This window comes from Hypanus sabinus, chromosome 9 (assembly GCF_030144855.1).
Source record: "Hypanus sabinus isolate sHypSab1 chromosome 9, sHypSab1.hap1, whole genome shotgun sequence".
Lineage (NCBI taxonomy): Eukaryota > Metazoa > Chordata > Chondrichthyes > Myliobatiformes > Dasyatidae > Hypanus > Hypanus sabinus.
In genome coordinates, this window is record NC_082714.1 from 86479635 (window position 1) to 86504875 (window position 25241).

Here is a 25241-nt window from a genome sequence, read left to right on the forward strand (position 1 = left end):
TATGCAAAAATCTATCCAACCTTTTCTTAAATATATTTTCTGGGGTAGCCCCCATTAGGCAGAGAATTCCACAGATTCACCACACTCTGGGAAAAGCAGTTCCTCCTCATCTCCATCCTAAAATCTACTATGTCTCCTAGTTCTAGTCTCACCTACCAGTGGAAATAACTTCCCTGCCTCTATCTTATCAATCCCTTTCATAATTTTAAATGTTTCTATAAGATCTCCTCTCATTCTACTGAATTCCAGCGAGTACAGTCCCAGGTGACTCAATCTCTCCTCATAGTCTAACCCCCTCATCTCTGGAATCAACCTGGTGAACCTCCTCTCACCACCTCCAAAGCCAAGATATCCTATAAGACCAGAACTTCACGCAGTACCCCATGTGCAGCCTCACCAGTACCCTGTACAGTCGCAGCATAACCTCCCTGCAGTTGAATTCAATCCCTCCAGCAATGAAGGCCAACATTCCGTTTGCCTTCTGGATACCCTGCACCTGCACACCAATCTTTTGTGATTCATGCACAAGCACTCCCAAGTGCACAGCAGCATGCTGGAATTTCTCACCATTTAAATAATAATCTGCTCTTTCATTTTTCCTTCCAAAGTGGATGACCTCGCATTTACCGACATTGCACTCCATCTGCCAGACCTTTGCCCACTCACTTAACCCATCTATATCTCTCTGCAGACTCTCCATATCTTCTGCACAATTTGCTTTTCCGCTCAATTTAGTATCATTGGCAAACTTAGATACACTACATTCAGTTCCCTCTTTCAGATCGTTAATGTATATCGTGAACCGTTGCGGGCCCAACACCAACCCCTGTGGCACACCACTCACCACTGATTGCCAACCAGAGAAATACCCATGTATCCCAACTCTCTGCTTTCTACTGATTAACCTATTCTCTATCCATGCCAATACATCACCCCCAACTCTATGCATCTTTATTTTATGGAAAAGTCTTTCATGTGGCACCTTATCGAACACTTTCTGTAAATCCAAGTAAATAACATCCATCTGTTCCCTTCATTTTTCATTTCATTTTTCAATCTTTTTTATTGATTTCCAAATAAAGAATATACACGTCAGAAGAGGAGTTTAACAAGTAGATAATATAAAAGACATATAAACAGCAACAGTAAAAATAAAAAGTATATAATATCAAAATCAAATAAGTAAAATATTATGCTGTTATATATACAATGGTCAAAAAAAACTACAACTCCTCAGAACAATCATAAAAAAAAGATAGGAAATTTTATTGATAAGGGAAAAAAAAACCCCACTAACTAAACTGAAACAAAAAATCAAAAAGAAAAAAGGGAAAGAAAAAGAAAGATTAGGCAGTCCAATTGAGGATAAAATTAGAAAAAACAGAGAGAGAGAGAAAAAAACACATCCTTCCAGTCATCTCCGAACCTTCACGGACAAGGATTTTCCCCAAAGAGAATAAAGAAAAATAAATAAATAAAAATAAATTAAATCATGTGAAAATATTGAATAAAAGGTGACCAGACTTGTTCAAAATTAAAGGATGTATCAAATGTCTGGCTTCTAATTTTCTCCAAGCTTAGACATGACATAATGGAGGAGAGCCAATAGAAAACAGTAGGTGGGTTAGATTCTTTCCAATGTAGCAAAATAGCTCTCCTCGCCAGTAAAGTTGAAAAAGCTATCACATGTTGGGCGGAAGCAGACACTTTGTTGCTTCCTCTGGAATAATCCAATAAATTGCTGTAAGTGGATTAGGTTGAACATCCACATCCACAACTTTAGATAATATTCCAAACACATCCCTCCAAAAACTATTTAAACTTACATAGGACCAAAACATTTGAGTTAGAGTAGCCATTTCTGCATTACATCTGTCACAAATAGGGCTTGTATTAGGAAAAATATGCGCCAATTTATCTTTGGACGTATGGGCCCTAAGTACTATCTTAAACTGAATTAAGATATGGTGTGCGCAGATAGATGAATTATTGACTAAATAATAAATTTTACTCCATTGATTATCTGAAAGTGAATGTGAAGTTCTACTTCCCAGGTATGTTGAACCCTATCATTAGGCGACATGTGAGCATTCATTAACTGTTTATAAATAATAGCTATTAATCATTTTTGAAAAGGTTTAAACTAAAAAATAACAGAATCCAGATTTGTAGAGCAGGCCAAGGGGTAATTCGGTAAAAAATCACTTAAGAAATTCCTAACTTGTAAGTACCTGGAAAAATGTGTACTAGAGATATCATATTTATCCATTAACTGTGAAAAAGACATTAAACAGTCTTGTAAAAACAAATCTAAAAAAGTTTTTATTCCCTTAATTTTCCATGTTAAAAAAGCTGATGGTTTAAAAAAGAAATTAGAATAAATATTACTAGAAAGTAAAAAATAATTTAATTCAAAAAATCTACGAAATTGAAACCAAATTTTTAAAGTATGTTCAACAGTAGGGTTGAGAGCTTGTCTACCTAGTCTGAGAGTGAAAACGGAAGAGGGGCTCCTAATAAAGAAGCTAATGAAAACCCCATTACTGAATTTTCCTCCAACTGTAACCATGAAGGGCGATCTTGGTCGTCTATTATCATAAATCCTATAAGTAATATAATGAATTTTTAATTGCCCAATAATAAAATCTAAAGTTTGGTAAAGCCAGTCCTCCACCTTTTTTTGATTTTTGCAATAAAAGTTTATTCACTCTAGAGCTTTTATTATTCCAAACATAAGACAAAATCAGAGAGTCTATTTTATCAAAAAATGTTTTAGGAACTAAAGAGGGGACTGCTTGAAATATATATAAAAATTAGGACCTGCCTTTGCTGAATCCACGCTGCATCTACCTGATGGATCCATTTATTTCAGATGCCTTGCTATTTCTTCTTTAATGATAGCTTCAAGCATTTTCCCAACTACAGATGCTAAACAACTGGTCTATTGTTACCTGCCTTTTGCCTACATCCTTTTTTGAACAGTGGCATGACATTCACCTTTTTCCAATCTGTCAGGACTTGCCCAAAGTCCAGAGAATTTTGGTAAATTATCACCAAAGCCTCAACTATAACCTCTGCCATTTCTCTCAGTACCCTGGGATGCATTCCCAGGACCAGGGGACTTGTCTGTCTTTAGGTCCCCAAGTTTGCTCAGCACTTGAGGAACAGTAAGGGCAAAAGGACCCAAATGGGTGTTGTCTACAGGCCACCAAACAGTAGCATGGATATTGGGTGCAAGTTGAATAGGGAGTTAACATTGGCATGTGGCAAAGGGAATGTCGCAGTAGTTATGCGGGATTTCAACATGCAGGTGAACTGGGAGAATCAGGTTGGTGCTGGACCACAGGAGAGGGAGTTTGTAGAGTGCCTAAGGGATGCATTTTTGGAACAGCTTGTACGAGAGCCGACCAGGGACAAGACTATTCTGGATTTAGTGTTATGTAATGAACAGGATTTGATAAGCGATCTTGCAGTAAAGGAGCCATTAGGAGGTAATGATCACAATATGATAAGCTTTTATCTGCAATTTGAGAAGGATAAGGGCAGCTCGGAGGTGTCAGTGTTGCAGATGAACAGGGGAAACTATGGAGCCACGAGGGAGGAGCTGGCCAAAGTTGACTGGACGGATAGCCTAGCAGAAAAGACAGTGGAACAGCAATGGCAGGTGTTCTTGGGAATAATGCACAAGGTGCAAAATCAGTTCATCCCCCAGAGAAGGAAGGATTCAAAGGGGGGAAAGGGGCCACAGTGGTTGACAAAGGAAGTCAGAGATTGCATAGCATTTTAAAAAAATGTATGACAGAGCTAAGGTGAGTGGGAGGTCAGATGATTGGGAAGCTTTTAAGGAACAACAGAACTTAACTAAAAAGGCAATACGGGGAGAAAAAATGATGTACGAATGCAAGCTAGCCAGGAATATAAAGGAAGATAGCAAAAGCTTTTTTAGGTATGTGAAGAGAAAGAAGATAGTTAAGAACAATGTTGGGCCCTTGAAGAATGAATTGGGTGAAATTGTTATGGGAAACAGAGAAATGGCAGAAGAATTTAATGAGTACTTTAGATCTGTTTTCACTAAGGAAGACACAAGCAATCTCCCAGATGTATGGATGGGCCAAGGACATAGGGTAACAGAGGAAATGAAACAGATTGACATTAGGAAGGAAACGGAGATGAGTAGACTGATGGGACTGAAGGCTGACAAATCCCCGGGTCCAGATGGTCTGCATCCTATGGTACTAAAGGAGGTGGCCCTGGAAATTGCAGATGCATTGGTAATCATTTTCCAATGTTCCTTAGATTCAGGATCAGTTCCTGAGGATTGGAGAATGGCTAATGTTATCCCACTTTTTAAGAAAGGAGGGAGGGAGAAAACAGAGAACTATCAATCTGTCAGCCTGACATCGGTGGTGGAGAAGATGCTAGAGTCCATTATTAAGGATGAAATAGTGGCATTATCTAGATAGCAGTGATAGGATTGGGCCGAGCCAGCATGGATTTACCAAGGGTAAATCATGCTTGACTAATCTGTTGGAGTTTTCGAGGATGTAACCAGGAAGTTAGACAGGGGAGATCCAGTGGATGTAGTGTACCTCGATTTTCAGAAGGCATTTGATAAAGTCCCACATAGGAGACTGGTGTGTAAAATCAAAGCTCAGGGCTTCGGGGGGAAGACATTGACATGGATAGAAAACTGGTTGGCAGATAGAAAGCAAAGGGTAGCGGTGAATAGGTGTTTCTCGGAATGGCAGGTGATGACTAGTGGGTGCCACAGGGCTCGGTATTGGGACCACAGCTGTTTACGATTTACATCAACGATTTAGATGAAGGCATTGAGAATAACATCAGCAAATTTGCTGATGATACTATGCTGGGTGGCAGTGTGACATGTGATGAGGATGTTAGGAGAATTCAGGGTGACTTGGATAGGCTGAGTGAGTGGGCAGATACTTGGCAGATGACATTTAATGTGAATAAGTGTGAGGTTATCCACTTTGGGAGTAAGAACAGGAAGGCAGATTATTATCTGAACAGTGTAGAGTTGGGTAAGGGAGAAATACAAAGAGATCTAGGAGTCCTTGTTCATCAGTCACTGAAGGTGAATGAGCAAGTGCAGCAGGCAGTGAAGAAGGCTAATGGAATGTTGGCCTTTATTACAAAGGGAATTGAGTACAAGAGCAAGGAAATCCTCTTGCCTTTGTATAGAGCCCTGGTGAGACCACACCTGGAGTATTGTGTACAGTTTTGGTCTCCAGGGTTAAGGAAGGACATCCTGGCTGCAGAGGAAGTGCAGCGTAGATTCACGAGGTTAATTCCTGGGATGTCTGGACTGTCTTATGCAGAGCGGTTAGAGAGACTGGGCTTGTACATGCTGGAATTAAGGAGATTGAGAGGGGATCTGATTGAAACATATAAGATTATTAAAGGATTGGACAAGATAGAGGCAGGAAATATGTTCCAGATGCTGGGAGAGTCCAGTACCAGAGGGCATGGTTTGAGAATAAGGGGTTGGTCATTTAGGACAGAGTTAAGGAAAAACTTCTCCCAGAGAGTTGTGGAGGTCTGGAATGCACTGCCTCGGAAGGCAGTGGAGGCCAATTCTCTGGATGCTTTCAAGAAGGAGCTTGATAGGTATCTTATGGATAGGGGAATCAAGGGACATGGGGACAAGGCAGGAACCCGGTATTGATAGTAGATGATCAGCCATGATCTCAAAATGGTGGTGCAGGCTGTAAGGGCCAAATGGTCTACTTCTGCACCTATTGTCTATTGTCTACTACCTCTTTAGTGTATCAAGGTCCTCACCTCCCATCACATCCGTATCATCTCTCTTCGACATTTAGATGTTTCCTCCACCGTGAAAACCGACATGGAATAGTCATTCAAAGCCCCGGCCATTTCCTCATTACCCAATATCAATTCCTCCTTTTCGTCCTCCAAGGGACCTACATACACTTTGACTACTCTTTTCCACTTTATATAATTATAAAAACTTATACTATCTGTTATTATATTTTGTGCTAGTTTATTTTCATAATCTATCTTCCCTTTTTTTATTACTCACTTAGTGGTTGTTTGGTACTTTTTAAAGTTTTCCCAGTCTTCCAGATTCCCACTGATCTTGGCAAATTGGTATGCACAAGCTTTTAGTTTGATGCCTTCCTTTATTTCCTTGGTTATCCATGGCTGGTTCTTACCACCGTTACTGTCCTTGCTTTTCACTGAAATATACTTCTGTTGAACACTGTGAAAAATCTCTTTGAAAGTCTTCCACTGTTTCTCAACTGTCCCATCATATAGCCTGTACTCCCAGGCAAATCCTCCCTCATCCCATTGTAGCTTCCATTGTTTAGGCATAATACACTGTTCTTAGATCAAACTATTGTTCCCTCCATTTGTTTGAGAAACTCAAGTCATACTGTGATCATTCTTTCCAAGAGGATCCCTAACTACAAGATTGCTAATTTTACCTGTCTCATTGCACAGGACCTGTTCCCTCGTAGGCTCAGTAACACGCTGTTCAAGAAAGCCATCGCAGATACATTCTATGAAATCCTCCTCAAGAATGTCTCAACCAACTTGATTCAGCCAATCTATGTGCAAGTTAAAACCCCCACGATAACTGCTGTTCCATTCTTACAGGCCTCAGATATCCCTCTGTTTATTGCCCGTGCCTCTGTAATGTTGCTATTCAGTGGCCGATAGGCAACTCCCACCAGTGAGTTTTTCCCCTTTACTATCCCTAATCTCTACCCAGATGAATTCAACACTCTGCTCCTTAGATCTTATATCATTTCTCACTATCGCCCTAATCTCATTTTTAATTAAGAGTGCTACCCTACCTCCCTTACCTTCCTGCCTATCCTTCCACATTACCTGATATCCTTGGATATTTAATTGCCAATTCTGTCCACTCTGCAACCACGTCTCTGTAATGGCCTCTAAATAATACCCCTTTATACTGATTTGTGCCACAAGTCACTGACCTTGTTACAAATACTACAGGCATTCGAATAAAGCATCCTTACACTCATTGTGCTTTTAAAATCTTGGCGTCTTTTACTCTTTCACACTGCACTTTTCTTCACTGTTACTTTTCTCTTTTTTATCTGTTTCTTTATCTTTATCCATACTTCTCTAATCTGTTGAACCCACCCCCTTATTATTCAGCTTAAAGCCCTATCCACAGCCCCAGTTATGTGATTCACTAGGATCCAGGTCCCATCATAGTTCAGGTGGAGCCCGTCCCATTGGTACAGCTCCCTCATTCCCCAATACTGGTGCCAATTTCCCATGAATTCACACTCACTTCTCCTTTACCAATCCTTGAGCTGTGTATCTAACTCTCTAATCTTGCCCTTATGCTAATTTGCACGTGGCCCAGGTAGTAATCCAGAGATTACCACCTTTTTGGTTCTGCTTTTTAATTTAGTCCCTAACTGCTCAAATTCCCTCAACAGAACCTCTGTCCTCATTTTACCTATGTTGTTGATACCCACATGGGCCATGACAACTGGATCTTTCCCCTCCCACTGAAAATTCCTCTGCAGGTCAGATAAGATGTCCTGAACCCAGGCATCAGGCAGGTGACACAGCCTTCGGGATGCTCTATCCTCACGACAGAGAACTCTTGTCTATTCCCCTGACGATACTATCCCCAATTACCACTACAGTTCTCATCTCTCAGCCCTAATAAATGGCTCCCTGACCTAATGGTGAGTTAGGATGCTCATCCTTCCTACAGCCCCCACTCTCATCCACACAGGGAGCAAGAATCTCAGACCTGTTGGACAAGCTTGAAGGCTGAGGCTCCTCCAGCCCTGTCTCTTGTATCCCACTACCCACCTCACTCGCAGTCACACCCTCTTGTCCCTGACCACAGACCAAATCGGAGGCAGCTAATCTAATGGGTGTGACTACCTCCTGAAACAGAGAATCCGGGTAACTCTCTCCCTCCCTGACGTGCCGCAGTGTTTGAAGCTCATATTCCAGGTCATCAACTTTGAGCCTGAGTTCCTCAAGCAGACAACACTTGCTGCAGATGTGGTCACCAAGAACCACAATGGGGTCCACCAGCTCCCACGCCATGCAGCTACAGCACATCACCTGACCCTGATTCATCCCTTTGTTTAGTTAGCTGTAATTCTGTTTTATTCCACCACTACAAAAGCCTTGCCTGCTACTGTCCTATGCCTCCTCACCGAAGCCTCTTGAGCTAAAGCCTCAAGTGGGGAGACACAGCCCACACCGGTCCACTCTCACCGTGGCCGCTCTGCTTCGACCCTGCTTTACAATGAATCATGAATCAATTGGTCTGCTGCTGAGCCCTGTGAAATGCTCCTTTTTAAAACTCTTCAACCCGATCTGTGCAAAGCTCTCTCTCCCTCTCTCTCTCTCTGCGAATCGATTGGTCTCTCATTTCCTGCCTTGTTGCCTTCCATCCCTGTTCCTTATGTCTTGCCCTCCTTCTCCCCGTCCGCTCTCCCTTTCTTCCTGCTCTCCCCATTTTCTCCCTTCCCAGCTGCTAGTCCCTCTATCAATTTTTTTCCCTTCTCCCTCCTCTCCCCGTTCTCTCCAGAAATTTTCCATTCTCCCACCAACCAGAAGTGATGGTTTCACCCCCTTTCCCCTCTTATCTCTCTCTGCTGCCCTCTCTCCCCTGCTCTCTTTCCCCTTCCCACTAGAGACTTCCCCTTTATTTTATCCCTTTCTTCTCTCTTCTTCTCTTCCTTTTCTCTCACCCTCCCCATTTGCACGCACTGAAAATAATGCTCTCTCTCTCTTTCCCTCTCTCCCCCTCTCCCTCTCCCTCTCTCCCCTTCCCCTCTCCCTCTCTCCTCCTCTGTGGGACTCGCAGGTGGAGACGATCGGAGATGCCTACATGGTGGTGTCTGGCCTGCCGGAGCGGAACGGGAAGCTCCATGCCCGGGAAGTGGCCCGGATGTCCCTCGCCCTACTGGAGGCTGTCAAAACGTTCAAAACTCGCCATCGGCCAGACCAGCAGCTGAGGCTCAGGATTGGAATCCATACGGGTAAGGAGCACCAGCCATCACAGCATCGGGCTGGGACAGGCCGGGCAAATGGGAACACAGCAACAGGGATAGGCTCAGAGAAGGCTGAGCGAATTGGCTAATTATTGTCACATGTACTGAAGCACAGTGAAGAACTCTCATCCATACAGATTGTTTTATTACACAGTACAGTGAGACCGTGCGCGGCAGAGTAACGGTTAGCACAATGCTTTACAGTCCCAGCGACCTAGGTTCAGATCCCCCTGCTGCCTGTAAGGAGTTTGTGCATTCTCCCCATGAACACATGGGTATCCCCTGGCTGCTCTGGTTTGGGAGTGGGACTACTCATTTCATTAGTTTGCCACAACTTCATGGGTGTATTGGGCATGTTCCCGTGTTGTTCTGGTTTCTAGATGAGGGCCAGAGAGTGTGCTGGTCGTGTCAGTAACAGTGATCAAGGACCAACTTCATTTGCTACGTACATTTACATATATTTGTAATTTGCTATTTGCCTACTTCTCTTCCTCACCCCGGTGCCCCTGCTCCTCCCTTTCTCCCATGATCCACTCTCCTCTCCTAACAGATTCCTTGTTCTTTAACTTTTTGGCCTATCACATCCCAGCTTCTACCTTCTTCTCCCCTTCACCTGGCTTGTGGATTGTACTCCTTGCCCTCTGCCCACTTCCTATTCCGGCTTCTTCCTCCCTTCCTTTCCAGTCCTGACGAAGGGTCTCAGCCTGAAACATCGACCGCTTATTCACCTGCTGAGTTCCTCCAGAATTTTGCGTGAGTTTCTATGGATTTCCAGCATCTGCAGAATCTCTTGTGTTTGGAGATTAGCTGTGGTGTTTTGGTTGGGCTGTGAAATGCAATGAAAGAAACATTCAACGTTGATAAAGAATAAAGTAATATTACACATTAAAGTATGGATATGGAATAAAATGTGCAAGCATACGTAAACACCAAGATGTATTTACAATGTAAACAGCATTATAAACAGTGGTTTAAAGTGTTTACAGTGCACCGAATAGACAATAAGAAGAATTAGAGACACCGTAGTCTTCAGACGCTGGAATCTGGAGCAACAGACAATCTGCTGGAGGAACTCAGTGTGTCAAATAGCATCTGTTGCATGGTGGTGGGGGGGGGGGGGGAAGACACAAATCAAGTTCAAGTCCAAATTTATGGTCATTTGACCGTACACACATATACAGCTGAACGAAACGGTGTTCCTCTGGACCAAGGTGCACAACACTGTACATATAACTCACACGCAACACTGGAGGTAATATTAACACAAATAACTTAACAAGTAATAAGGTGCATTTACCACACACGTTAAAAAGTAAGCAGTAAACACTACTGGCATTTCATACACGATCTGACCTGGGCGGTGGCAGGGAGTTCAACAGCCTCACAGCCTGGCGGAAGAGGCTGTCTCCCATCCTAACAGTCCTTCTCTTCATGCTTGGTACCTCTTGCCTGATGGTGGGTGGGTATGTCATCAAGGATATAGATACAGAAAGGTGCCGGAAAAGGGCCAGTAACATCATGAAGGATCCCACCCACCCTGCTTGTGGACTATTTGTCCCACTCCCGTCGGGGAGGAGGCTACATAGCATCCACGCCAGGACCACCAAACTCAAAAACAGTTATTTCCCCCAGCAGTCAGGCTGACCAACATCCCCACCCAGAACCCATCCCTTCACACCCTCAACCGTTGTCATTTCCTGTCAGAGTCATATAAATGTACAGACACTCCTCTGTCTAGTGTCAGTTTATGGACATAAAACCTATCAATGTATGTAAACTATCTTGTGTATTTATATTTATTGTGTTCTTTATCTTATTGTATCCTTGGTGTTGCATCAGATCCAGAGTAACAATTACTTCATTTTCCATTATACTCCTTTCTGCTGGAAATGACGTTAAACATAGAAACATAGAAAATAGGTGCAGGAGTAGTCCATTCGGCCCTTCAAGCCTGCACCGCCCAGTCAGTATGATCATGGCTGATCATCCAACTCAGTACCCTGTACCTGCTTTCTCTCCATACCCCCCCCCCCAATCCCTTTAGCTACAAGGGCCATATCTAACTTCCTCTTAAATATAGCCAATGAACCGGCCTCAACTCAACTCAAACAATTTTGAATGTTGAATCCTGAAGTTTTCTGTTTGCAGAGTAAGGTCGAGTAGAGTCACAGGTAGACAGGGGGATGAGAAAAGCCTTCTGGCATGCTGGCCTTCATCAGTCAGGGAAATGAGTATGGACACAGAACTTAGAACAGTGCAGGCTCTTCAACCTATTTTCTATTCTTCTGTGCGGCTATCAAAGAGCCTCTAAATGCCCCAAATGTATCTGCCTCTACCACCACTATTATTGTGTTCTTTACCTTACTGTGCTGCATCGGATCTGGAGTAACAATTATTTCATTCTCCTTGGCACTCGTGCACTAGAATTGACTTTATATGAGATCATTGATCCTCGCAGAGAAGCTGCTCGACCTGTCGAGTTCCTCCAGAAGTGCGTTTTGTTGCTTAAGATGAAAGGAAATTAGATAGCGATTCATGAAAGGTTCTCGGGCCTTCACACCACTCACTCGCTCCCCGTCAACGTCTCCCTCTGTCCCTCACGGCTGTGCACCTTGCAGTTCAGTTGAAGGGATGTAGCCTTCAGCTCAGCCCAGGCTCTCAGTGAGATACTCAGTTGTTGGTCCTTCCCACACCTTCTGGCTGCAAGCTTGCTGCTTCTTCAGTGTTCGTCTGTTTCATACGAGGCCGAGTTGCTAGCTCGATGCTCAACCCAACATGGATGGAAAGTGTCCTAGAAGCTGGCAGGATTCGAACCCGGGACCACTCGCCTAAAAGTCTGGTGCGGATGGCACCATCAACCAGCTGAAGAGATTCCCGGTGGCTGCCAAGAGTTCTTGGGATCACCCAGGGGCGAGCTCATCGTGTGAGGGGGCAGTTGCTGGAATAACCCTCTCACGAGCTTGGTCACTGCTGCGTTCACCTTGGTCACTCTCATGGGTGGGCAGAGCTGGGAAGGTGTGCAAAGCTATGGTAAGAGGAATAAAGACATAGATTGTTTTATCAACGGGTGTAAAGGGACTTGGGTGTCCCAGTGTAGGATTTCCTAAAAGTTAATTGCAGGTTTAGTTGGTAGTAAGGAAGGCAAATGCAATGTTAGGATTCATTTTGAGAGGTCTAGGATATAAAAGAAAGAAGTAATGCTGAGACTTTATAAAGGGTTGGTCAGACCGCAATTGGTCTATTGTGAGCAGTTTTGGCCCCAATATCGTAGGAAGATCCAGAGGAGATTTATGAGAATGATCCCCATTATGAGAATGAAAGGGTTAACATGTGAGGAGCATTTAATGGCTCCAGACCTTTGCTGCAGTTTAGAAGAATGAGGGGTGATCTCACTGAAGGATCTAGATAGAGTGGATATGGACTGTCTCAGGACAGAAGAACGTCCCTTTCGAACAGAGATGAGGAGGAATGTCTTTAGCCAGAGGGTGGTGAATCTGTGGAATTCATTGCTATAGACGGCTATGGAGGCAAAATCATTGGGTACATTTAAAGCAGAGGTTGACAGGTTCTTCATTAGTCAGGAGTTCAAAGGTTGTTCAAGCCCCTCTGTTCTGTTTGTAGGGCCAGTGTGCGCAGGTGTGGTGGGATTAAAGATGCCTCGCTATTGCCTGTTTGGGGACACGGTGAACACGGCCTCTCGCATGGAGTCCAACGGTGAAGGTACAGCAGTCGGTCACGGTGCCCACTAGCACTCCCCACTCCATCTCCCCCTCACTCCGTCTCCCCCACTCACCGTCTCCACTACACACCATCTCCACCACACTCTGTCTCCCCCCCACTCACCATCTCCCCCCACAGACCATCTCCACTACACACCATCTCCCCCCCACTCCGTCTCCCCCCATTCACCGTCTCCAATACACACCATCTCCACCACACTCCGTCTCCCCCCCACTCACCATCTCCACTACACACCATCTCCCCCCCACTCCGTCTCCCCCCATTCACCGTCTCCACTACACACCATCTCCACCACACTCCGTCTCCCCCCCACTCCATCTCCCCCCATTCACCGTCTCCACTACACACCCTCCACCACACTCCGTCTCCCCCCCACTCACCATCTCCACTACACACCATCTCCACCACACTCTGTCTCCCCCCCACTCACCTTCTCCCCCCACAGACCATCTCCACTACACACCATCTCCCCCCCACTCCGTCTCCCCCCATTCACCGTCTCCACTACACATCATCTCCACCACACTCCGTCTCCCCCCCACTCACCATCTCCACCCACAGACCATCTCCACTACTCACCGTCTCCCCCCCACTCCGTCTCCCCCCATTCACCGTCTCCACTACACACCATCTCCACCACACTCTGTCTCCCCCCCACTCACCATCTCCACCCACAGACCATCTCCACTACTCACCGTCTCCCCCCCACTCCGTCTCCCCCCATTCACCGTCTCCACTACACACCATCTCCACCACACTCCGTCTCCCCCCACTCACCATCTCCACTACACACCATCTCCCCCCCACTCCGTCTCCCCCCACTCACCATCTCCACTACACACCATCTCCCCCCCACTCCGTCTCCCCCCACTCACCGTCTCCACTACACACCATCTCCACCACACTCCGTCTCCCCCCATTCACCGTCTCCACTACACACCATCTCCACCACACTCCGTCTCCCCCCACTCACCATCTCCACTACACACCCTCCCCCTTCACCGATTCCCCCCACTCACCGTCTCCCCCCACAGACACTCCACTACACACCGTCTCCCCCTTCACCGTTTCCCCCCACTCACCGTCTCCCCCCACAGACCATCTCCACTACTCACCGTCTCCCCCCACTCCGTCTCCCCCCATTCACCGTCTCCACTACACATCATCTCCCCCCCACTCCGTCTCCCCCCACTCACCGTCTCCACTACACACCATCTCCACCACACTCCGTCTCCCCCCATTCACCGTCTCCACTACACACCATCTCCACCACACTCCGTCTCCCCCCACTCACCATCTCCACTACACACCCTCCCCCTTCACCGATTCCCCCCACTCACCGTCTCCCCCCACAGACACTCCACTACACACCGTCTCCCCCTTCACCGTTTCCCCCCACTCACCGTCTCCCCCCACAGACCATCTCCACTACTCACCGTTTCCCCCCACTCACCATCTCCACCCACACCATCTCCCCGCCACACACCGTCTCCACCCATTTACCACTGCACTGCCCCCACACACCGTCTCCCCCCCCACGCACCATCTCCACCCACACCGTCTCCACCCATTTACCACTGCACTGCCCCCACACACCGTCTCCACCCATTTACCATTGCACTGCCCCCACACACCGTCTCCACCCATTTACCACTGCACTGCCCCCACACACCGTCTCCACCCATTTACCACTGCACTGCCCCCACACACCGTCTCCCCCCCCACGCACCATCTCCACCCACACCGTCTCCACCCATTTACCATTGCACTGCCCCCACACACCGTCTCCACCCATTTACCACTGCACTGCCCCCACACACCGTCTCCCCCCCCACGCACCATCTCCACCCACACCGTCTCCACCCATTTACCACTGCACTGCCCCCACACACCGTCTCCCCCCCCACGCACCATCTCCACCCACACCGTCTCCACCCATTTACCACTGCACTGCCCCCACACACCGTCTCCCCCCCCACGCACCATCTCCACCCACACCGTCTCCACCCATTTACCACTGCACTGCCCCCACACACCGTCTCCCCCCCCACGCACCATCTCCACCCACACCGTCTCCACCCATTTACCACTGCACTGCCCCCACACACCGTCTCCCCCCCCACGCACCATCTCCACCCACACCGTCTCCACCCATTTACCACTGCACTGCCCCCACCCCATTGTGATGAGCACCCTCAGTCTTCCACCATACTGTGAACCTGTGTCATTCCCAGCCGGGTGGGGGTTGGCTGAGACTCAGGGTCTCAGGAACAAGACGCCCTCTCCCTCGGCGTCAGCACGGTGGTGACATGGTGCCGGCCTCTGAGGACACAGGACAGTGTTCCCACGGCAGCTCCAATTGACAGGATTTTACTCCTTTCTCCCTGCCCCTCCCGGAGAGCTCACTCCTTACTGGTGCTCACAGCATGGTCTCCCTCTTTTCTGCCCCTTGCAGTATGGCATTCCCTCCTCAGCTCCTCCCACGGCATTCCCTCCTCACCATCTTCCCCCTCACTACCCTTCCCACAGTGCAATGATCCCTCACTCCTACGCTGTCCGCAAGCTCTTTCCTCTGGAGCTGGGCTTGATCCAGGGTCCTTCCAGTCAGGCGCCCAGCTCACCAGTAACAGAGCTAATTCCTTTAACACAGTCTCATCTCTTTCTCTCCAGCCCTTAAGATCCACATTTCCTCCGCCACAAAGGACGTGCTGGAGCAGTTCAGCTGTTTTGTGGTTGAGTTGCGAGGCGATATTGAAATGAAGGTGAGTGCCTTGAACCCACAAACTGTAATGGCCTCTACACCGTCCCATCACACACTCCCGGGGTCAGACACAGAGTGAAACTCCCTCCACACCGTCCCATCACACACTCCCGGGTCAGACACAGAGTGAAACTCCCTCCACACCGTCCCATCACACACTCCCAGGGTTAGACACAGTGAAACTCCCTCTACACCATCCCATCACACACTCCCGGGGTCAGACACAGAGTGAAACTCCCTCTACACCGTCCCATCACACACTCCCGAGGTCAGACACAGAGTGAAACTCCCTCTACACTGTCCCATCACACACTCCCGGGGTCAGACAGAGTGAAGCTCACTCTACACTGTCCCATCACACACTCCCAGGGTCAGACACAGAGTGAAGCTCCCTCTACATCATCCCATCACACACTCCCGGGGTCAGACACAGAGTGAAACTCCCTCCACACTGTCCCATCGCACACTCCTGGGGTCAGACACAGAGTGAAACTCCCTCCACTCTGTCCCATCACACACTCCCGGGGTCAGACACAGAGTGAAGTTCCTTCTACACCATCCCATCACACACTCCCGGGGTCAGACACAGAGTGAAATTCCCTCCACACTGTCCCATCACACACTCCCGGGGTCAGACACAGAGTGAAACTCCCTCTACATCGTCCCATCACACACTCCTGGGGTCAGACACAGAGTGAAACTCCCTCCACACTGTCCCATCACACACTCCCGGGGTCAGACACAGAGTGAAGCTGTTCTGACTGCGCTGGGAGAAATCGAGGAAAAACTGCTGTATTAAGGTCGTGAGTTACTTTGGAGTTGGTTTGAAACATCCCTTGAACGTCTAAGTGAGCGGCTGGTTTAGTGTGGAAGCTTCATTTGGAGTTTTTCTGTCAGTTTGGACGGGGTTCGTTGACGGCCACGAACTGCGTAGCTCCCAGCTGTGGCCGCTGGCAACTCGCCGGGAAGCGGGTTCGCTCCAAAAACCGGAGACAAACGCCGTTGTTCCCCCACTGACATCGGGACACCTCCTTCCATCTCTATCGTCGTGACTCACGTTCGGTGTAGGAGCCGAAACATCGTTTGAGACGTCTCATCCTCTCACGGCCTGGAAGTTCAACAGGTCTAACGGAGCCTTTCCTGGCGTTGGAATTTCTGGCACTGAGCCAGCAAGGTACCGTCGAGTACAAACTTTTCCCGCCAGTTACTCCACTCGCTCCAGGACTTTATAACCAGCACCACCGTATCATTCTCGATTCGGACACACAAGTAACATGCCGGACCAGTCTGCGGGGAGTCGCAGGCCTGCGGGGAGTTATGCAAAGGCGGCTGCCTCTCCGGCCTCGGACAACGCCCTGTTTCGGTCGGTGAAAGTGGAACGCGGTGTGCAATGTATTTTGCGAACTGGAACTACCCTGGAAAAGTGTGCGGAGGCTATGGAGGACTTGTTGGGGAGAGATGGTGTTTTGGCCGCTGAGAAAGAGTTCGGGAAAGCGGTGTTTTACCTGAGGAATGATGAGTTGGTGCATCGGGCCCTCAGTAGAGGGATCACGGTGGAGAACATCTTTTTACAGATGGAGCTAGTGACAGCTCCCTCACAGCGCATCGTCCTCAGTCACGTAAAGCCTTTCATTCCCAACAAGGACCTGCTTCCCGCACTAGCACGCTTGGGGCAAGTACGGTCAGAGATAACTGCCATCAGGCACAAATTCAGGAGACGCACCTTCCATACCGTAATCTCTTCCCGGCGACAGGTATTCATGCAGCTGGAAAGGGAGGACAAAGTTGAGGGCCGGTTTACTGTCCGGCACGAGGGGGTAGATTATCAGGTGTATTGGAGCTCTGAGCGCCCACGGTGCCATGCGTGCGGGGAGGTGGGGCACTTTCGGAGGGACTGTCCTAGCACCCAAAAACCCAGGGAGTCCACTTCAGGAACTAGTGCCCCAGCTACCTCTGCCCCTGATCCCATTCCTGCTCCTACACCTGTGCCAGCCCCTGCTCCTGCCCCTGACCCTGTCTCTACCCCTGTCCCTGTTCCTACGTCTGTTCCAGTCTCTGCTCCTGCCCCTGACCCTGTCTCTACCCCGTCCCTATTCCTACATCTGTTCCAGTCTCTGCTCCTGCCCCTGACCCTGTCTCTACCCCGTCCCTATTCCTACATCTGTTCCAGTCTCTGCTCCTGCCCCTGACCCTGTCTCTACCCCTGTCCCTGTTCCTACATCTGTTCCAGTCTCTGCTCCTGCCCCTGACCCTGTCTCTACCCCTGTCCCTGTTCCTACGTCTGTTCCAGTCTCTGCTCCTGCCCCTGACCCTGTCTCTACCCCTGTCCCTGTTCCTACGTCTGTTCCGGTCTCTGCTCCTGCCCCTGACCCTGTCTCTACCCCTGTCCCTATTCCTACATCTGTTCCAGTCTCTGCTCCTACCCCTGTGGTTCAGGCGGGTGATCCTGGGGCTACGTGTGGGGAGGTTCAGGCGAGGGACAGGGTGGAGCCTGTGCGGAGAAGGAAAGTGAGGAAGAAATCCAAACACATGAAGAAGTCGGCCCCCGAGACCGCAGAGCTCACGCCCATCTGCCCTGAAGCGGAGCGGGAGGCTCGGGGAAGTGCACAGTCGGACGGGGTGATGGAAGTGGAGAGTAATGTTCCGTCGGTGAATCCCGCACCTGTGTGCTCCTCCCGCTTGAAGAGAAGGGAATGTTCCCCCAAGAGGGCAGGGAATGTATATGCAGGGGAGTCCCAGATAGGGGTGGGATATAACCTGCATGCTGACCCCATCAATTAATGCCCTACAGGGAGTACCTGGGGATTTTCCCTCCATTGCCGTAACTGTGGATAAGACTGATACGACGGTGGAGTGGAAAGGTATGAGGGAGGTACCCGCTGCGCAGTGTGGGTTGCAAGTGCAGCCACCTTATACACTACATGAGGAGGAAGATGGGGGAATCTGTCTGCAGTGAGGGGCTGGAGGGAGATTCTATTGATAGCGAGACGATGGACATCCTCACCCCTCCTGAGAAATCCCCATTAATACCTGTGGAGGAGCTCAGAGAGTTTATTCACTCCTCTGTGGGTGTAAAGCATCGGCCTAAACTAGCCTCGCTTTGCTGGCCTAGCATGCCGAGGCTGGTGAAGTCCCTGAGGGTCATCCTCAGACGGAAGGGGAAGGGGAAGAGGAATGCTGTGACGGGGAATGACAGGCTGAAATCCTTCCTGGATGACCTGGTGCGGGACATCAGGATGAAAAGCAGCCTCGCTCCTTCGGGAGATGGTGGGTCACAGGGAAGCGATAGTAGCAGTCGGGCCCGGAAAGCAAAGGATATTCTTGGTTTTCTTTGGGATAGTGCGGCTGTGGGAAGTGGACTGGTGCTGAGGCTTAGTGAGCTCCCGACATGAAAGTGACCATAGCTAGTCTCAATGTGAACGGTAGCAGGGGCTCTCTCCGCAGGTATAACAATCTCTCAGTCCTCAGGGATGAGAGATACGCGGTGAGTTTCCTGCAGGAAACCCATACCACCCCGGGGGACGAATCCGCTTGGCTCCTGGAGTGGCAGGGCGGGGTCTACATGAGTCACCTTAGCTCCAACTCTAGTGGGGTGGCGATCCTGTTGGCCCCAACCTTCCGGCCAGAAATCGTAGGAGTCCGAGATGTTTTGCCCGGCCGTCTGCTCCACCTGGCTGTGCGCCTGGATGGAGTACCGTTACATTTTATCAACGTGTATGCTCCGAGGCGCGGGGTGATGCAGACGCGCCTATTCTGTCAGCTGTCCACTCTGCTGAGTTCCATCAATCCTGGGAACTGCGTCATCCTCCGGGGAGACTTCAACTGTACCCTCGAGGTGGAGGACCCAGCATTGGCAAAAAAGTTAAAGGAGCTAGTCGGCTCCTTTGACTTGGCGGACAGCTGGCGGAATCTTCACCCTGACTCTAGCGCCTTCTCCAGAAGATCTAGAGAGGGGGGCTCCCAGATAGACCGCCTATATATCTCTTGGGCTTATGTATCCCACGTGTCGGCGTCCTCCATGCGGCTGGTGTTGTGCTTGGATCATCACCTTCTGTGGATGGAATTTACTCCTCTGCACCCTCGGGTAGGGTCTGGGTATTGGCACTTTAACAACCGGCTACTGGAGGATAGTCGATTCCGGGATTCGTTCTGAGCGTTCTGGACCACCTGGAGAGAGAGACGGAGAGAGTTCTGCTCCCTACGGCTGTGGTGGGATGTGGGCAAAGCCCACATCTGGTTTTTATATCGGGAGTACACTAGGGGTCAACAAAGAGGTGGGGCTCTGAGATTGAGCAGCTTGATAAAGCATTGCTTGACCTAGAGTCCTGTCTTGGTCCGACCAGTGGAGACCATCAAATGTGGCAGGAATACCAGGAGAAGAAGGACACACTAAGGAATCTGCAGCTTCAGCAGTCCCGAGGTGCATATGTGAGGTCGCGGATCCAAATGCTGCAAGATTTGGACCGCGGCTCACCCTTCTTCTACTCGTCAGAGAAGTGGCGGGGAGTTCAAAAGCAGCTGGTGGAGCTACTGGCTGCTGATGGCTCCTCCATCACAGACCCTGACGAAATTATCAAAGAACTCCGCACTTTCTATCAGATCTTATTCTCACCAGATCCGTCAAATGCGGGGGCGTGCAGTGAGGTCTGGGAAGATTTGCCAAAGGTCAGCCCAGATGACGCAGCGCGTCTGGATGCCTCCCTGACTGGGGAGGAGCTGTCTACTGCCCTTCAGCAACTCCGGAGGGGTAATTCCCCTGGCTTAGATGGTCTGAGTATAGAGTTTTATCAGGCTATTTGGGATGTCCTGGGGGTCGATTACAGCCTTGTTCTAAGGGAGAGCCTAGCCACCGGGGAAATGCCCCTCTCGTGGCGGAGAGCTGTTGTGGTCCTACTGCCCAAGAAGGGAGACCTCTGCCTGCTAAAGAACTGGCACCCAGTCTCCCTCTTGTGCGCGGACTACAAGATCTTCACCCGGGCAATGGCCATCCATCTTGGTTCAGTACGGAGACAGGTGATCCATCCTGACCAATCTTACACAGTCCCGGGCCGCTCCATCCAGGACAATGTCCACCTAGTACGGGACCTGATCCACCTGCACCAGGAGACTGGGTCCCCGGCAGCGTTTCTTTCTCTTGACCAGGAGAAGGCGTTTGACCGGGTAGACCACAGTTTCCTGGTGGGCACTCTGCAGGCCTTTGGGCTCGGACTACACTTTGTGGCCCGAGTTCGGCTCCTCTACTCTGCCGCAGAGTGCCTTGTTAAGGTCAATGGATCACTGGCAGCACCCATTCCCTTCAGTAGAGGAGTGCGTCAGGGATGCCCCATGTCCGGTCAATTGTACGCGATCTGTGTCAAGCCATTCCTGAGCCTCCTACGGCGAAGGCTGACAGGTCTGGTTCTGCGTGAACCGGACATGGAGGTCGTCCTCTCGGCCTACGCCGATGATGTACTCCTCATGATGACAGATCCCAATGACCTGCGGAGGATGCGCGAGTGCCAAGAAGTTTTCTCGGCGGTATCCTCCGCCAGGATCAACTGGGCGAAATGTTCCGGACTCTTAGTGGGTCAGTGGCAGGTGGACTCCCTGCCGGAGGAGATGAGAGCTTTTGAGTGGAACACTAGGCGTCTCCTCTATCTGGGAGTCTACCTGAGTCCTTCTGGGGAGACCTGGCTGGCGAACTGGCAGGACCTGGAGACGAAAGTCATGGCCCGGCTGGGGCGCTGGTCAGGCCTTCTCAGGGTGCTTTCCTATCGAGGCAGGGTGGTGGTCATAAACCAGCTGGTGGCCTCCATGTTGTGGTATCGGATGGTCACCTTGGCCCCTCCTGCCCCGTTTGTTGCAAGAATGCAGAGGAAATTAGTGGACTTCTTCTGGGGCAACAGGAAACACTGGGTCTCTGCAGCGGTCGAGTCTCCCAGTGGGAGAGGGCGGACAGTCGCTGGTGTGCGTCCGAACGCGACTGGCGGCTCTCTGCCTCAGGACTCTGCAGAGATTCCTGGACGCCGAGCACCCTCCCAGGTGGCACGTATTGGAAACTTTCTTCCTCCTGAGGGGCTGCTGTCTTCACGAAGACTTGCGGCTACCACCGGCGGGCGTCAGACGTGCTGCTTTGCGGAGTCTGCCCGGTTTCTATCAGGACCTACTGAGAGTCTGGAACATGGTCGCCACAGGCCGGGAATCCCTTCCTCAGGCGGAGGGCGGGGTCCCGGCTGACCCTTGCCCTACCTCAGTGGCTGTCGGTGCGGCTCAGTTGTGTGGACCGACTCAGGCCGAGCTGCTGGTCGGGCCCAGACCCCGCAATCTTCTCCGGGAGTTGTGTCCACACAACTTGAGCCGTCTCTCATCGATACCCACAGTCCCATTCAGGGATGCAAGTAGGAGGTATTTGTATGGGCTGCTGCTCCACACCCTCCATTTCCTTGCCCTTGTCCACCGTCCCGACACGCCATGGCGGATGGTCCTTCCACCCAGAGGTGAGGAGGGTCCCCACTGGAAGTACCTCTATGAGGGGGTTCTTCCCATGCACCTGGGGGATCTCGCCTGGAGGGTACTGCATAGAGCAGTGCCCTGCAATAAGTTCTTCAGTTTTTACATGGATCTCCCACCCGCATGCCACTTCTGCGGGCTGGAGGAAACCGTGTACCACATGTAGATGGAATGTGTGAGGCTGCAGCCTCTTTTTGCGTATTTGCGTGGGCTGCTTCTCACCTTCTGGCTGCATTTTAGTCCCACCCTGTTTATATATGGTCATCCAGTAAGGAAGGGGGCATGGAGGGATGAGGATGTCCTAGTCAACTTGCTCCTGGGGCTGGTGAAATCCGCCATCCGAAGGTCTTGGAAACGGGTGGCGGGAGGATCTCCCCCGGGCAGACTGCCTGGCAATGTTTAGGGGGGTATGTTCGTGCCCGGGTAAATATTGAAAAAGAACACGCGCAGTCCACAGCGGCCTTAGAGGAGTTTCGAGACCGTTGGGCTCTGCGGGGTGTAAATGCCATCGTGGATAGAGATGGCAACATTCTGGTGTAATGTCTATTGTCTATTTGTAGTGCAGTAATTATGTTTGCCACTGTTTTGTATATATTGTATAGCACTGATATTTGTAATAAAGGATTTTGTAATTAAAAAAAAGGGGTCAGACACAGAGTGAAACTCCCTCCACACTGTCCCAGCACACACTCCCGGGGTCAGACACAGAGTGAAGCTCCCTCCACACTGTCCCATCACACACTCCCGGGGTCAGACACAGAGTGAAGCTCCCTCCACACTGTCCCATCACACACTCCCGGGGTCAGACACAGAGTGAAGCTCCCTCCACACTGTCCCATCACTCACTCCCGGGGTCAGACACAGAGTGAAGCTCCCTCTACATTGTCCCATCACACACTCCTGGGGTCAGACACAGAGTGAAGCTCCCTCCACACTGTCCCAGCACACACTCCCAGGGTCAGACACAGAGTGAAGCTCCCTCCACACTGTCCCATCACACACTCCCGGGGTCAGACACAGAGTGAAGCTCCCTCCACACTGTCCCAGCACACACTCCCGGGGTCAGACACAGAGTGAAGCTCCCTCTACATTGTCCCATCACACACTCCTGGGGTCAGACACAGAGTGAAAGGGTCAGACACAGAGTGCAACTCCCTCCACACCGTCCCATCACACTCCCGGGGTCAGACAGAGTGAAACTCCCTCTACACTGTCCCATCACACACTCCCAGGATCAGACACAGAGTGAAACTCCCTCCACACTGTCCCATCACACACTCCCGGGGTCAGACACAGAGTGAAGTTCCTTCTACACCGTCCCATCACACACTCCCGGGGTCAGACACAGAGTGAAACTCCCTCCACACTGTCCCATCACACACTCCCAGGGTCAGACACAGAGTGAAGCTCCCTTCACACCGTCCCATCACACACTCCCGGGGTCAGACACAGAGTGAAACTCCCTCTACACCGTCCCATCACACACTCCTGGGGTCAGACACAGAGTGAAGCTCCCTCCACACCATCCCATCACACACTCCCGGGTCAGACACAGAGTGAAACTCCCTCCACACCGTCCCATCACACACTCCCGGGGTCAGACACAGAGTGAAGTTCCCTTCATGTTATCCATGTTGTGTTTATGTGTTTTGGAATTGTCATTACCAACTGTGATGCGACCAGGCAGGTTAACCCGGTCCGTCCTGGGGCAGCTAAAACCATGTGCTCTTGTTTTTCAGGGGAAGGGGAAGATGAGAACATACTGGCTGCTGGGAGAGCAGCCTGCCAGCGGCCATGGCTGAGAGTTCACAGCTTCCCCCACCACCCTCTGGGTCTCACACAGCCTGTCCTCCATGTGACTGGTGATCTCGGTGTTATGGGGAGCCCATCTCAGGAGTGCACTGACCCCGAGTCAGTTGGTACTGCTCTGGAGCGGGAGGCACGAATGCCTCTGCCCAGTCCTGACTCTCTCTGACTCATCATTGTTGTCGTAGTCCTACGTGTGTTGGTCAGGCATTCGCAGCTGTCAACAAGTGGATCCTGTTTGCTTCTGTAGATATTAAAACCAGCAAAATGAATCTGTCAACAACACGTGTCACAGCCTCTCTATCACTACCCACCACACCTGTTATCTCAGTCTTTTCTTACTTCATTCTCGAACTCCTGTGCCCGTTTCCCTGTTCTTCATCCCATCCTTTCTCAGAGCCAACTATCTATTTCTCCCCACAGCTCTCTCCGACACACCCACAACCCTCTCCGACACACTCACAGCCCTCTCCGACACACTCACAGCCCTCTCCGACACACCCACAACCCTCTCCGACACACCCACAGCCCTCTCCGACACACCCACAGCCCTCTCCGACACACCCACAGCCCTCTCCGACACACCCACAGCCCTCTCCGACACACCAACAGCCCTCTCCGACACACCCACAGCCCTCTCCGACACACCCACAGCTCTCTCCGACACACCCACAGCCCTCTCCGACACACCCACAGCCCTCTCCGACACACCCACAACCCTCTCCAACACACTCACAACCCTCTCCGACACACCCACAGCTCTCCGACACACTCACAGCTCTCTCTGACACACTCACAACTCTCTCCCACACACCCACAGCTCTCTCCGACACACCCACAGCCCTCTCCGACACACCCACAGCTCTCTCCAACGCACTCACAACTCTCTCCCACATCCCCCATCACTCTCTCCCATGTACCCCATAAGTCTCTCTACATACCCCCACAACTTTCTCCCAGATACCCAGACACCTCTCTCACAAATCCCCACAACTCTCTCCCACATACCCCCAAAATTCTCTCCCATATACACCCACAAGTCTCTCCCACTTACCTCCACAACCCACTCCAACATACACCCAGAAATCTCTTCTACATACCCTCACAATCTCACCCGCATACTCACACAACTCCCTCCCACAGATCCCCAAGTCTCTCTCACATAATCCTACAACTCTCCTACACATACCCCTATCATAATCTCCCAAACACCCCCACAATTCTCTCCCACTTAACCACAACTCTCACACAAATACTGCCAGAATTCCCACCCACAGACCCAGCAACTCTCTCCCACGCAACCCCACATCTTTTCCCAACTCTCTTCTACATTCCCTCACAACTCTATCCCACATGCGCCAACAAATCATCTCCTCACAACCCACAACTCTTGTCCAAATACC

The 25241-nt window shown here is 50.1% G+C and overlaps 1 protein-coding gene across 1 annotated transcript in view; it reads left to right on the top strand.

Annotated features, from left to right (window-relative positions):
• Positions 1–24004, top strand: part of LOC132399559 (atrial natriuretic peptide receptor 1-like) — a 102395-nt gene extending 78391 nt beyond the window's left edge. The window contains exons 19-22 of the mRNA XM_059980049.1: positions 8855–9029; positions 12663–12761; positions 15453–15544; positions 23772–24004. Of these exons, the coding sequence (XP_059836032.1) occupies positions 8855–9029; positions 12663–12761; positions 15453–15544; positions 23772–23834 (429 nt within the window). The 3' untranslated portion in view covers positions 23835–24004. The remainder of the gene's footprint in view (positions 1–8854; positions 9030–12662; positions 12762–15452; positions 15545–23771) is intronic.
• Positions 24005–25241: the final 1237 nt, after the last annotated feature.